Source organism: Hippoglossus hippoglossus, chromosome 17 (genome assembly GCF_009819705.1).
Source record: "Hippoglossus hippoglossus isolate fHipHip1 chromosome 17, fHipHip1.pri, whole genome shotgun sequence".
NCBI lineage: Eukaryota > Metazoa > Chordata > Actinopteri > Pleuronectiformes > Pleuronectidae > Hippoglossus > Hippoglossus hippoglossus.
This window is the reverse complement of record NC_047167.1, coordinates 8,455,775-8,470,846: the sequence shown is the minus strand read 5'-3', so window position 1 is coordinate 8,470,846 and position 15,072 is coordinate 8,455,775. Positions and strand designations below refer to the sequence as shown.

General features: G+C 43.9%; 1 protein-coding gene across 1 annotated transcript; it reads left to right on the top strand.

The window, feature by feature from the left end:
* The first annotated feature begins 324 nt into the window (after positions 1-324).
* LOC117778700 (carboxyl-terminal PDZ ligand of neuronal nitric oxide synthase protein-like) lies at positions 325-14,794 on the top strand. Its single transcript, XM_034614450.1, has 10 exons — positions 325-930; positions 1,601-1,672; positions 3,669-3,758; positions 3,864-3,922; positions 4,018-4,126; positions 6,810-6,939; positions 7,418-7,545; positions 12,683-12,844; positions 13,269-13,437; positions 13,919-14,794. The coding sequence occupies exons 1-10, from the start codon at positions 826-828 to the stop codon at positions 14,437-14,439; spliced, it is 1,545 nt and encodes a 514-aa protein (XP_034470341.1). The 5' UTR covers positions 325-825; the 3' UTR covers positions 14,440-14,794.
* Positions 14,795-15,072: the final 278 nt, after the last annotated feature.

Below are 15,072 nucleotides of genomic sequence, written 5' to 3'. Positions count from 1 at the left end.
AGTAGTTGTAGTTGTATATTCATTTCTTATCAAAATGCCTTTAAAGCAAGCAGATGAAGAATCAAAAATACAAAGGTATCTCTTTTCAAATGAGAGAAGGGACAAAATATATTAAAGAACAATATCCCTTCAATAAATCTGTATCTGTCTCTAAATCTGCAGGGCAGGTGAAATGCACCAGACATTTACTGTAGCTATTTAAGTTTATCTGAAGTTATTGATGACATGTGAGGGAGCCAGGGTCCCCTCAGAGACCCCTGGGGCCCGGGTCTCCTGGAATCCAGTGGGAGACCGTGATTTGGGGATTTGTCTTTTCCCTGTGAAGCCACTAGATGTCACACAAGCAAACAGCAGGTCTGAGAACACCAACACCAACAGATGAGGAGCTGCTCTTCATCTGTGACACATGATGCTCTCAGTACCAGACCTGATCAGAAGCCCGCGAGCTGCTTCTGCATCTTGATCGCTCACTGTGAGAAATCACTTCCTGGATTTCCTTGATTGGTGTTTCGAGGAAAAATAAATCGCGTTAAGATCCGTGCGTCATCTGGACCCCGGCGGCGGCGGCTGCGCGCACAGTGCCTCCGCCGTGGTCGTGCCTCTGAGCGGAGTAACGGGTTCAGTGAGCGCGCACACCGATCACCGATCAGCACGCTCGTCGCACCCGCCGACCAATCAATTCAACCCGGATGACCTCCGGAGTGACGCGGCTCTCCGGTGGGAGTGTGCGTGGAGGCAGCGGCGCCGGAGGAGATGGATGGACGGATGTCTGCGGGTCTCCTAGCGCTGTCGTAAAACGCGAGCAGGTCAGATACTGATAGAGCGATGCCAGGGGTAACCAAGTACAATCTGGTAGATGACGTGCACGATCTGAGGATCCCCATGCACAACGAGGAGGTGTTCAAGCACGGGGTCTGCTTCGAGGCAAAGGTAAGGGACCCTCTGCAACTGTTCCTGCAGGATATGTCACACACACACTGTGGCTGCCACTGTCACTGATAGCACTGTTCTGTCTGTGTGACGCTGATGCTGCCCACTGTCTCTCTACTTTATGACTTTATGAACATTTTAGAGCTGCAACAATCGGGCAATTAACTAAGTATCCATCCATCAACAGAAAATGCTGCCATTATTTTTGCTCAGTCATTTTTCAAACTAAACTTTTACACATTTGCAGGTCCCAGCTTCTCAGATTTGAGGATTTGCTGCTTGTCTCTGCCATTTATAACAGTAGACCTAATGTACAGTAAAGGTAAAGGCCGTCTTTGAGTTGTGGACTTTTGTCTTACCAAATAAGACTCAAATGAAAAGGCTTATATACGTCATTTTATCTATATGGAACGATTAATCGATTGAGAACATGATAGTCAGATCATGAAAACAGCTGTTGGTTTTTCTATGTGTTTTCTGTCTTTTTAGGAATGTTCATATATTCAACGCAATTCTTCTTTTCTATTAGTGAATTCTCTTTTTTATTTGCTATGTTATGAGTGAATGCACTTTGAGGACTCCTGAACATAAAGTTCTACTCCAGTTTCCTGACAGAAGTGAATATTTGCAGAGACGACATGTCTTTGAATCTTTGTCTCTCACTCTGCAGTACATCGGCAGTTTGGAGGTGGGTCGTCCTGGGAGTCGGATGGAGATTGTCGCCGCGATGAGGCGAATCAGAGTAAGACACTTACATATGTAGCTGCTCGGTGCACATCAATCCTCTCTCGTCTCTCACCTTGTGCAGAGTTCTCAGAGGATAACCCCCCCCCCTCAACATCCTTTAATTCGCATAAATCACCAGTAAGGGTAAAACTACACACTTGGCAGATTCACTGGGCTGTCAGGAGCGGTCTAAATCACACAAGGATTCATAGAGCAGCTCTGATTTTATGGCTGGATAGAGATACAGCACGCAGGTTTATATGTGATACCATTAGAAAAACCCAAACCTCCAAAGCTCTCCTCTCTTATTAAGGCCACTGGAAACCCTGTGATGCCTGCTCCTCACACATCATCAGTGCAGTGCTACACAGGCACTGGGACGAGAGGATTTAGCCGTTTGTCAGCTGCTGTATCTAATCTAGCATCTAAGTTATTGTGTCAGTGGCGGAGGTCGGCCACGTCCCCAGTGACACCAGAGAGGAACTTAATCCTGATCCTTTAAGTACAGTGCCGGATAATGATTTATTATTCAGTAAGATTAATTGATTATTTCACATTTATCTCGATTTGTCTAATTGTAACAGCCTAAATCAGATGTTCTAAAAATGTTCACTACCCAAACCCCAAAATAGTCATACCCGAGACTTGAGACCTCCAGTATCTCAAAGGATATTGATTTAAACAGGATCACAAAAAATCACCTATGTGCACATGTTGTTGCTGCTACACTAATCTGTCATCATCATCATCATCATCAGTGCTTCAGGGGGGAGACAGTCTTAGCTGAGGCCTAAAACTTAGGAAATCTGTCCAGTAAATCATCTCCGCCTGCAGCCGTGTCACAGCAGCAGTGGCTACAATGTAATCTTATGGGGCAACTGCGACAAATGTCGACTAAAACTTTTTTTTTTTGCCAATGAAAGGTTGTGAGATGTCTCATCGAGGAAGACATGTATACTGTTGCCAGACTCTAACCAAAGGCTACTAACAAAAAATAAGCACTTTTAGAGGACATCTTGTGGACTGTCGCAGTTGCCCCATAAGATTACATTATAGCCACTTCCATTAACACACCCGAATTCATGACCATTGGGCCCAGGTTGAAAATGATGGAATTCCCCTTTAAGGGAGTTGTGTCCTTCAATTCATCAACTCTGATTTATAAAAAATATCTACCGAAAATATTAAGAATCTTCTAGTAAAGTGCTTTTCATCTAATTGTGACAAATGTCCCAGGCTTATAAAAAAACTGCTCCAAATTCAATAGCCCTAAAAATCACCAAGTGTGACCTGTCATGTTGCTAATAACAACATTCCCCATTTCTTTTATTCTGAAATGTCAGTCAAAGAGAGAAAAAGTTAGCTCCAGTCACGCTGAAAATAAAAGACAGTGCTAGGTTGTTATTTTTACACAAAACCAAAGAAAAAATGACAGAGAGTTTCCAAGTCTGTCATGCAGGGCGGCTGATGGTGGATTTATCTGGGAAGACTGGGGATTTCATAGAACTGCATTAGATCAATTAATTATCTGATCTAGGTTTTTTTTATTTATTTTTTCAAAGCGGGCAATGTTATTTCAGATAAATCACGCTTGTTCTCAGATCTCTGGGCGCTGATATTTGGAGCGCTCAGTGCCTGCAGTGGAGGCAGAGGGTACAGTCTCCAGCATTAATCATGGAGAGGGATGAAAGTGTCCCACACACGCCTGCCTCCCTCTGGGAAGTCTCTTTGAAAGCTTAAACAGCTTCCAGAAACACAAACTGACAGTTTCTCGCTGTTTACTCAATCGCAGTTTCCCCCTGAGAAGAAGATAGTCAGACATATCTTCCTGTCATTATCCCTCCTCGCTTTTTCCAATATTTCAGTTTTCTTGTGTAAACAGCTCAGTCTCAGCAGGACTGAGTGATATTTAATTCCAGTAGCATAATAATCAGTCTGGTTTCATTTGAGTTTGGACTACTTTTTTGCCCTATACCTGGATTGTTAATGAGAATATCATTCCTCCTCCTCAGTATGAATTCAAACTGAAGAATATAAAGAAGAAGAAGGTCAACATTGTCGTGTCCACTGATAGTGTACAAGTGATTCTACGCAAAAAGAAGGTCTGTATTTTTTAAATGTAATTTAATGTACATTTAATACATGTTGTGTCTTTTATAAAAATCATCTGTCTCACTGTCTGCTCATGTGTTTTTGTGTTGTGACAGAGAAAAGGGTGCTCATGGGATGAGAATACCTTCCTGGTGACACAGGATCCCATCCACAGGTAGTCTAGTGTCCTCCTGGTCATTTTAAATCAGAGACAGGAGTCAAATGTAAAACCCCATTGAGCTCATCTCATGTATTCTCTTGCCCCAATAGGATCTTCTATGTCTCACATGATGCTCAAGACTTGAAGATCTTCAGTTACATAGCCAGAGACGGAGAGAGCAACATTTTCCGCTGCAACGTGTTCAAGTCAAAGAGGAAGGTAAGTTTGACTTACATGAAAAGACTCAACGCCATCGTTCCATTTTTCTGCCATAACTTAAATGACCTGCAAGCTTCAGATCCTTTCAAATGACAAATACTTTAATCACAGAAATCTACAGTCACACATCTTTTACTCAGACATGAGTCATATTCTTATTCATGCAAATCCAACTCTAAACCTTTCATGTTAAACTGCTAACAACACAAAAACAACACACTGCAGTATTACAGGTGGTTACATTACTTGTATTGTTGTTTGTACTGCAGTTACAACGATACCATAACCTGCTGAAGGGGTATTCCGTTTTTTTATGTAAATGATGGTACTAAAACCATTTGGAATCGGTTCAGCAGATCACCTCCGCCGGCAGCCATGACACACTGGGGCGGTGGCTACGATGTAATCATATGGGGCTGTCCACAAAGTGTCTATTAAATGTGCCAATATAAGCCTCAAATGGTTATTCAGGGTCTAGAAACATTACCCATGTCTGGCTCGATGATAAGTCTCACTCTCAGGTACATCTCCTCCTTCCATCATAACTCACTGCAGAAGATACTGGAAAGCATGATTCAGACCAGTACTTCAAGAAGAAACGCAGCAATTCAGTCACTGCATCGTGTTTTCATCTCCACTCCCTGAACAAAGCTTCTAATGGTGATATTGATATTTGTGGCCACGGCCTCGGTGATGTATGGTACTGTTGGACCTGTACACACAGCCAATTAATCTGACAGACAGCTCCCCCTCGTGTGGGTTTTGGAAAAAACGCTCATAAAATTGAAAGGCATGTTCTTCTCCTCCGCATGTCTTCATATCAAGCGGCGACATTTTTTTCCTCTATGACAAAGACAGAGCATCAGTGAGGTTGACTCCCATCCCTTCACTATGGATACCAGGCAGACAGTGGCTTAGTGAAGCTGCATACTAATCATCCTGGTGGGAAGAGAAACGAAGATGGGCTTTTTCCTCAGCTCTTAAAGACATTTTCACCGCTGCCGAAGAAAAACATCATCAAATGGTCGGGGGCACAGGCCGCGGTGCCTCGGCGCCCCCCTCAGGGCCACGGGGCCTTATCTGGGTGTTGCAGACCAAGCATTTGTGCTGAGTAGGAGGTGATAGAGCAGCTGATAAGAGGAGATTTGATTTATTTCCATCATGGATTGTTGCAGCCCAGCAGGGCTTAGATGCCAGCTCCATACATCAACAGAGCATTTTGTGCTTGGCCATGGGAGCGCTGCTTTTTTAAATTTTTCAAACAGAATTACATTTTACGTTGGCCGAGCAAAGTAATCAATGTCACGGCTTTATTCCGATATTTTTCTTGTGCTTTTTCACTTGATTGAGTACTTTGAGGTTTGAGCACCCTTGACATATTGACTGAGCGCCTGGAGGCAGGGTGAACGGAGAGCAAAACATTTCATTTCGATGCTGCTTCTGCTGATATTAAATATAAAAAAAATACTCACCTCTAATGAGAAGTGTTTCAAATGCTACACAAATTTTTTTTTCTGGAAACAGTGCTGTAGAATTCTACTAAAGTAAAAGTGCTGTTATTTAAAACTAAATGTTTTCAAATGGAGGAAAAAATGGAATGATTTGAAAGTACACAGTAAATCAATGAACATGTAAATTGGGTAAACGTAACTGTGAGATTTCATTTTTAACTACCTCCTCCCAGGCCAACATCCCATCTCGCCATGCTGAACAAATTGAAAATAAATTCCTAGACCTGCATCCTTAATCGAATCTGCTCCAAAAGTTAATGGAATCTTCCTCCGCCCATACCGAAACCTTCCGCCCGAGTTTTGATTGACAGCTGAGACTCGATCCGCGATTGGTCGAGCATGTGTATCGACGGGACCTCGCTACCACGGCTCCATCCCTTGATCGCGATTGCGCGGACTCTGGCTCCAAATGCACAAGATGGCAGCGTTCGTATATATCCAGGAGATGTTGCCGTCATTTCTGGTTAGCAGGAGGAAGTGGAGACCGTGATTTAACCTCTATTTGTATGGTGACGGCTCGATGGGACTCATCACAGGAACATCTGTCTCTAACATTAAGTCCATGAGACAAACAGGATTAATGTAAAAAATTTAAGAATATGTTCATGTGACACATCCAGTGGCAAAGTTTGAGTTAAGTGTCCCTGATTGATGACCTGACGCCGCAGACACACCTACCGAGCCTCCTGCAATAACAAACAAACTTAATCTTCACTTCCTCCCTGCCATCACAGTGAGTTGCCTCTGAAGCAGGCCGATCCATCTCTCTGACAGCGCAACGTATGCAGAGCAGATAGACAAGGACAAACAAGTGAAGCCCTGCGCTCGTCATATCTTCTCACCTCTATTCGGTCTCTATCTTCCCTCTCCGCTTTACCCCGTCTTCATTTTTCGTCTCATTTTCCCTCACTCTGATGTGTCTTGTTACCTGTGCACACACACACGCAGGCACACACTCAATCTGCCTATCCATTTTTCTTCCTGCACAACTTCTCTGCCACCTCATTAACCCCCCCTACTGGCTTCCTTTCTCTTGCGTCCTCCCTCGCTGTGCTGCTCCTGCTACTTCCCCCCACCCCCTGCTCTCTTTCTCTCTCATACACAAACACACACACACACACACACACACACAAACACTCACCCACCCTTTGTCTCTGTGTCCTCCCTCACAGTCTCAGGCCATGAGGATCGTGAGGACGGTGGGTCAGGCGTTTGATGTGTGTCACCAGCTGACCCTGCAGGAGAAAACCGACGACCAGGAGGATGAGGAGGGGAAGGACGAGGGGTCTGAGGCGGTGCCAGGTGACTCACATCTACCTATAAACACACAAACTTACACAAGCACACACATACGCACAAAATTGCATCCATACATCTAGTCCCCTCCCCCCTCCTGTCTCTCTCCTCACCATTCTCCTTCTGTCACACACACACACACACACACATACACATAAACTCCCACAACAGCACACAAACTCCTTAGGCCTTCTTCTTCTTCTTCTTCTTCCTCTCTACCTCTGGCTTTCACTGCCACATGAACACCAACCCTCAGCTCCTGCAGAAACAAACGGTCACACAATTTTCCCAGAAAATATGTCATTATCCGCTGCAGATAGTTTTCCTTTGCCGCTTGCCGTACTGCAGCTGCAGATTGGTTTCTTGGTGAATCGTGCAGGCCACTGATCAAAGACCTTGCTCGTCCGCAGCTGCTGTCAGCGCCTGTAGACGTGTCGTAAACTGTAAAACAACCGCATACTGAATCTGTCTGGTCTCTCCACAGCGAAGAAGAGGTTTGCGTTGTCGGAAGAGACCGACCTTGAAGCCACTACAGAGGAGAGCATCGAGTGCGTCTCTTCATCAGACCCGGAGAAGAGTAAAAAAGACGAGGCCCTTGGTAACGACGTGAAGGTAGCGTACATGAGTTGTCCTTGATTGCGTCACGGTGTGATCGTGTAAAGCACCGTGCTATTTTCAAACTCCATTAGAAACTGAGGGGGTTTTATGAATTATGCAGAGATGAAGCCATTACTGCAGATAGTGATTTTATTTTAGGCTAGCAACTAAATCCTTTTCATTATGAAGTAATCTGCACATTTATTTTCTCATTCTATCAATTCGTTATTTGGTCTTAAAGGTCTCCGAAGGTAATGAAAAATGATCCTTGCAAAACTGAATAGCTTTTTCAGATCCCTCGTTTTGTGCAATCAATGGTACAAAAGCAAAATCTCAAATAGAGCAAATATTCACATTTCAGAATCAATGGTTTGTGAGTTTAAAAAATGACAGTCACCCGGTTTACACAGAAGGTGTACAATGTTTTATGAAGTTCTAAACCTTGATGCTGTAATATGATGTTATCAGGGTTCAACAGGGGGCAAGTAGCAAAACGTTTTGTGGTGACCCTGTTAATCGCTCCCAGAGACCAATCACCATACCACACGCACAACGTCGTATCTGAACAGAGGATAAACCCTCGGCCCCTGGACAAGATGTCAAGTTCAGGGGTTCAACGCATTTATAACAGAAGGTCTATTCTAAAATGAGACATGTGTAGTTTGAAAGACATGAGGTGGACTCAAGATATCTTGGCCTCTGCTGCACAGATTCCTTAAAGGAGACATATTATGCTCATATTTGGGTTAATTATTTTACTTCTTGTGTTCTTACTTGACAAGGTTCACATGCTCTAAGGTTCAGAAAACACATCACTTTCCTTACACGATCTATTTCTACAGCTCCTCTTTTCCGCCTCTGTCTGAAACGCTTGGTTTTAGGGCCTGTCTCTTTAAGGCCCCCCCCTTCTGATAAAGCTCGGTCTGTTATGATTGGTTCTGATAGGAAAGCGTCCGCCTCCGCTCTTACTTTAGCCGCTTGGAGAGCGTTACACAAATGTGGGGAATCGTGATGTAATGTGAGGGACTACTGACGAGACGTTTCAGGAGCTTTGGTCTTTTTAACCGTGTAGAACTTCAACATTCACAGAAAAACCTATAAGCACACCAGAGGAAAGAAACACTGAAAAAGCACAACATGTGTCCTTTAATGAAAGGGCAATGCTAAATTGCTGGAGTAGTCCTTTAAACAATTATCAAAATGCTTGCAGATTACATTGCTGCTGTTTGACTCATCTATGAATCTACTCTACTTAAAGCTAGGGTTGCTAATCCTGCAATAACAAACAAGGGCAGGCTACACTTTGAAAACGTGTAACAGATACATCCCACCCCTCTCATCAAAGCTACGCCCCAAAAACACATAAACGCGCACAGACAAACTGCCAGAAAAAGTATTTTCTGTGAGTCACTCGCTAACTTCTGGCTAAAGACCTCGCTGGGTTGCGGAGACAAAGTAGAAAGTAGAGCACGTGCAGGTCGGCATGTCACAGAGAGATTCGCCAGCCAATCATTTCATACGGCCGTGTTTATTACAGTCCTGCAAAGGTCACACGACCAAGCTTTTTTTTCTTTTTCAGTAATTGGGATATGAAGAAGATTTCAACAAATACGATAAGAAGTATTTTACACCTTTAAAAGCAACACCCAAAACACCCCAACTTACGACTACTGAACTGATTCATTCAAGTTCCAACTCCTTCTTTCAACCAAACATGACACAAACAAGTTACATAAATGACTCCAGGAGAAAGTGATGGATTTAATATGCTCGTCGTACCCAAGAAAACATCTGAGGACAAACATGGTGTATTTTGGCATATATTTTGAGCATTTTAGAAAATATTGATCTAAAACCTTGAAAAAGTCTTGCTAATAAATAATTCTGCAGGGCTTGCAGCTCATAATGATGAAAGTGAAGATGAGAGAACATCAGTGTGGAACATAAAGCGAGAACACCACGTCTTTTATGGTTGTTTGTGAAGAAATCCCTCCACAGGGCTCTTTGATACTGACTGGATCATATGGTTTGTTGATGAAAATACGGCGAGGCTCTCCTAATCCTGCAATGTCGGACAAGTGGCTGTTTGCTCTCTGATATTTGTTGCCTCATTTTACAACCACTGTCGGCTTTATTACTCAAGAGAGGACACTAGTGTTGTTCTGGCGCGGGAGTTAATTAGTTTGAATTGAATGGATATTACATCCAATTACATGGTTACATGAGAGGAAGGAAATTAGTTTTATATTTTCATTCTCTCAGTGCGGTCCCGCGACAATAAAACATCAGCGTTTCATTTGTTCGGCTCTCGCCTGCGATGTCTCTGTCTCCCCCCGTGAGACGAAGGTCAAGTGCCCTTCACAGTTTAATAATAATGACAACTGTGTCCACCGTGTTTACCTCCCATCTCAGATATGTCAGATCAGTCGTGTCCTTCACGCCAGCCCCTCCAGCAGCAGTGGTCTGACATTATGTGTGAGTCATAAATCACCTGTGCTCAAACCAAACAACAGCGGCTCATTCAGATCTGTTTATAATGATTGATTAGAGATTAGATGCATGACTCCACTCTGTATTTGTCATTAGACCAGGATTTGTTTTGACATTTGACATAATTGAAGTAAAATGCCTGGTGGGATTCATCATTCTGTGAAGGACAGAATCACATTTCAACCGGCTGTAAAGCTGCTATTACCGTTTTTTTTATATCAACAGCTGACGATTAAATTAACAAATGAGTATGTGTCTGTAAGATGAGATGCTTGTATTAAACAAACCTATAGAGAAGAAAAACTGAGGCGAGATAAGGTTGTTAGAGAGGAAGGTGACGTGATGAAGACAGACCTGTAACTGCTGCATGCAGGCAGCTGCTGGGGGGAATGGAAAGGCTTGAAAGCGATCTGCAAAGGAAATGAGCCTCACGTCCTAAAAAAAAAGAGAATAATGAAGTTGAAGCTCAGCAAAGAACTGCAGAAATGTAGAGAGGTTAAACAAGCCACTCAAGGTGCGGAGTGTTTTCACGTAGTTAGTCCATTCGTCCGTTCACCCAATTATTGTGAATAGGATATCTCCAGAAGACATTGAGGGAATTTCTTCAAATTTGTTTCAAACGTTCACTTGGATTGGAAGTAGTTTTTTCAGATGTTGATGTTGAAAGAGGAGAAGAGTTTCAGCACTGAGCTTCAGCTCAAGGCCTCAGAGACACCGAAGATGCTGCCGCAGCATTTAAACGGTAAATGGTCTGTATTCATATAGCGGCTTTTAGTCCTGATGACCACTCAAAGTGCTTTACGCTGCAGTTTGCCATTCAACCATTCACACACACATTTATAGTCCATATATACAGCGCATCTGTGTGCAGCACTTTCTCTATCACACATCTCTCATACACTGCCAGCACAGCCGTCAGAATTGTGAGGAAAAAATACAAGCCTGGCATCAAAAAACCTGAATTTATATCTGGCACAGTAACACTGGTCCCTTAAGAGGAACCAGGCAGATGTAGCTGATCTGCAAGAGGAAAACCCAGCTCCCATCTGGCGGAGAAGGAGGTTGAGAAGGAGGAGGTGGATGAAGGAGGAAGAGTAAGAGTGGACTGAATCCTCCACAGGTGAAGAGCGGATGTGCCAATGAGACTCCTGTGATACCACAACGTAGAAGAAGAGGAGGCCATCACGGTGGAGGACTGTGACTGATCATTTTATTTTTCTGGCCAGAATCAAAATAACTTCTTTACAGCAAAAAAAGTATTTTTATAGGAACACGTATAAACGTATCCTGTCCAATCCAACAGTCCTAAGGCCGCACATTTTCCTTCACTTTGCTGAATTTGTTTTAGAGAGGTGCTGACTGTAATTATGCCAACTATATCATATATTATCTCCTTTCACAGTAGTTCATGTTGTGTCCGACACATTCACACACATGATTAATATGTCCTCAAACTTAGAAAGTAGTTTTATATCCACTAATGGCCCCACTTTGTGCCCATCATGTATTAGTTTATCAAATCAAAGAGGAAACCTAGATTCAAAGGCAGCAGCTCGAGCCTCAACTTGAGAATCGGGTTTAAAATCTTTTTTGCAGAAGTGAATTTGTTTTCATCCGGATAAAAATGACAAAGCGTGGATCCGTGGACTCGGCACCTGAGCCAAAACAAACCTGATGAGGAGAGGATTTCCTGCTCTGAGCCCCCGTGATCGTCTGGTTTAATCACAGCTGTGGAAATACTCTGTGTACATACAGGACATTCTGCCGCCCCTCACACAGACAGACGTCAATATAGCACACCACACAGTAAATAATAACCACAGTGTGTGTATACCGACTACTACTGTGTGTGTGTGTGCGTCTGTGTGCGTGTGTGAGAGAGAGAGAGATCAAGCTTGTAACTGAGTGGTCTGAATATTCGTCCATTTCTTGGTCACTCTCCCTTTGCTGGTCTGCTGCTGTTTGTTCAGCCGCCACTGTCACTTTTTCCATGAAAAATGAACCAAAAATATTGTAAACATGTTCACAATCACATGGAAGACATTGTGTTGTCCAGCTGCTTCTTAGTGGAGCTGTGCACATCACATTGATTCACTCAGCCCCTCCTTTCTCTGCTCTCTCTCTCTCTGCTCTCTCTGCTCTCTCTCTCTGCTCTCTCTCTCTCTCTCTATCACACAATGACTGGCCATTGGGAGCACCATAGTAAATATATATTTACTCGGCCAGTACCTGTCGGTCTCTTCACCGGCCCTCTCTCTGTGTGCCTGTGTGCATGAGAGCAAGCTGCACAAATGTGCCAGGACTGGGCTCACTGGTCCACCATGCATCATACAATTTAATCCTGTTAGTCTTATACTTTACTTTACCTTTAAATCTTTCTACTGTGCCGCCAACCCGCAGCTTTTGTTTACTTTATTTTTAGTGGAAGTAGGCAACATTGTTATTGTCTGGCAGAATCACACTGTGCTGTGGGGGTTCTCCGCTGCATTCTTCAGCACTGACATACAGCTTTTGTTCTTCTGTTCCTTTTCATGAAACTTGAACTTGTCTTCACGCTTGCCATGATCAAAGAAACAAAACAAAAAAAGACCTCATATGCTTTCACATTATGATCACTTTGTCACACGGTAAGAAGTAGTTGTCCCTGATTTATCTGCTGCAGGTGTCCGATGACCCTTCTCCCCTGCTGGGTTCTCCCATCCTCGGGGCGTCTGTGTCGGGTCAGTTGACAGCTGAGGCTCCCTGCTCTGCGGAGCACCACGTCCAGCTCCTTCAAAAACAACTGCAGCAGCAGGAACAGCAGGCGCTGGCAGCTGGAGCACAGGTACTGAGGACAGTGGACGGATTTCTTTCATCCTTTGTCTAGAAACTCCACACATAGTTTTTTTTTTTTTTTTATGTCACCAATGAAACTATTTACTTTAATCACTGGACAATCCAATGTTCCCAGTTTAAATATGTGGCACACATGTAAGAATAGACAATAAATAGTCTGCATAAAACATGTTTTCCTACTCATACAAGACTTCACTTCAAATTAACATTTAAGATCATGTGTTTTTGATGATTGAAGACACTAAAACATTTACCCCAAGTATCATTAAAATGTCAGAATCCGCTCATCATTATTATTATTGGAAACTTCAAGTTACTTGACACAAAATAATAAAAACAAAACCCCCTAAAGAATCTTAAAGCTTGTCAGCAGGTTTGTGGGGTTGTGTTGAACTGTTTTTTGGTGTGTTCAGGTTCATGTGCTCCAGGAGCAGCTGTCAGTGGAGGTGTGTGCACGGACCGAGGCCCAAGCCAGAGTGCAGAGGCTGCTGCAGCAGAACACTGACCTGCTGCAGCACATTTCCCTGCTGGTCAAACAGATCCAGGAGCTGGAACTCAAAGCTGCCGGCCAATTGACATCCAGTGAGTGGAAATCTGCTTTATTTTTGATTAACGACTCAGCCTCAATCTTTCATTTAAAGAATCTATTTTACTGCTTGAACCTTTGTCCATTTCCTTTCTTTCTCTTTTTTTAATGTGTCATAAAATATTTTTTTCCCCCTGTCATCTCTTCCGTCTTGCTTTTTTCTTCCCTGCCCGTTTCCCTTCCGTGTCATCCCGTCAGCCCGTTTCTTTTTCTGATCCACTCGTGACACACGATTAATTATCCAGCCCTCTCAGAGGATTCTCTGCTGCTCCCTGCTCTCCCCTCCCTGCATTTAGCACGAGGCAATATGCTGCCATACAGTTATGAATTATCAAATCCTCTCAGCACAGACGTCACCGCACTCAAAATAATCTCATCTGCCTCTCTCAGACATCTCCTCTTACATGTGATGTGTAAATTCTCTGTGATTTGTTTCATCTGTCTCTAACTCTCTATCTTTTTTGGATTTGTCCTCAGTGGGCTCGCAGGACAGCCTCCTAGAGATCACTTTTCGCGCCAAGCCTCCCCAGCGTGAACCGCTCACCCTGTCTATAGGCCATTTAGCCTCTCAGTCCCACCTCCAGATCAGTGACAGTGCCTGGGTCTCCGCCCTCCCCGGGCCCTGCTCTCCGGGCACCATGGGTGTCGACACCAGCCCTCTGGGACTGAGTGGCAGTGGAGTTCGACTCGAGTGCTTCCGCTTCTCCTCCCGGGGGCCAGACAGCCAGGAGCAGGGCCTGGACACGGGGGAGACCCCCAGCGACGGAGCCCCGGATGAGATCTCGCTGCTGGGGGAGCAGGTCCTCGGAGCCCTGGAGCTGCTGCGGTTCAGGGAGTCAGGGATCGGATCAGAGTACGAATCAAACACCGATGAGAGCGACGACCGAGACAGCTGGGGACAGGGCGAGGGCATAGGGGCCGACGGTGCAGCTCGACTCGTAAACGTGCTGAATGCAGAGAGTCTGCCGGACTGCTTAGGGGATGAGATGGCTGTGTAGTGGTCCTGTGAAAGCTGCACTAGGCAACTTTGTTACTTATGTCCCATCCCAATGAAAAAGAGGTGACATTCAGAATCTAAAGGACTTCATGACACAGAAATCCTGCATGGCGACATCAGTAAACAGCATCTTATGCAGGTATGAATTATGGCTGATAGCTGAACTGAGCGCTTACTCACCACAGGTCTGATGAAAGTTTTAAAGTTTACGCTCAAGTTTGGATTTGTCACTTTCTATGTACTGAGCGGTGGAACCCTTATAAGTAAATCATAAGAACAAAAATGCTGATGATTGAATTAAAAAGACCCATTGTAGTCTTGAAATTTAGAATGACTTGATGAAGACAAAAAGATTTCATAAAAACACACAGAATAATAATAAAATAAGAAGTAAGGATAATAGGTGTCTACAAATACAACATAAAATGTACAGATGTCAACCAAATTAAGCTTATTGTTGTCACACCCTTAATGTCTTCATCAAATACAAGTAAGCATAAACTGTATCTAAAGTTGACTGCTCCCCAAAAGTAAAGCCAAAGTGTCTTGATCGCCACCCGGCCACCTGGTGGCTGGCTGCAGTATAGTCTATAAAGGCCTCCTCCGTGTTAGTAGACGTGACATGGAATATACT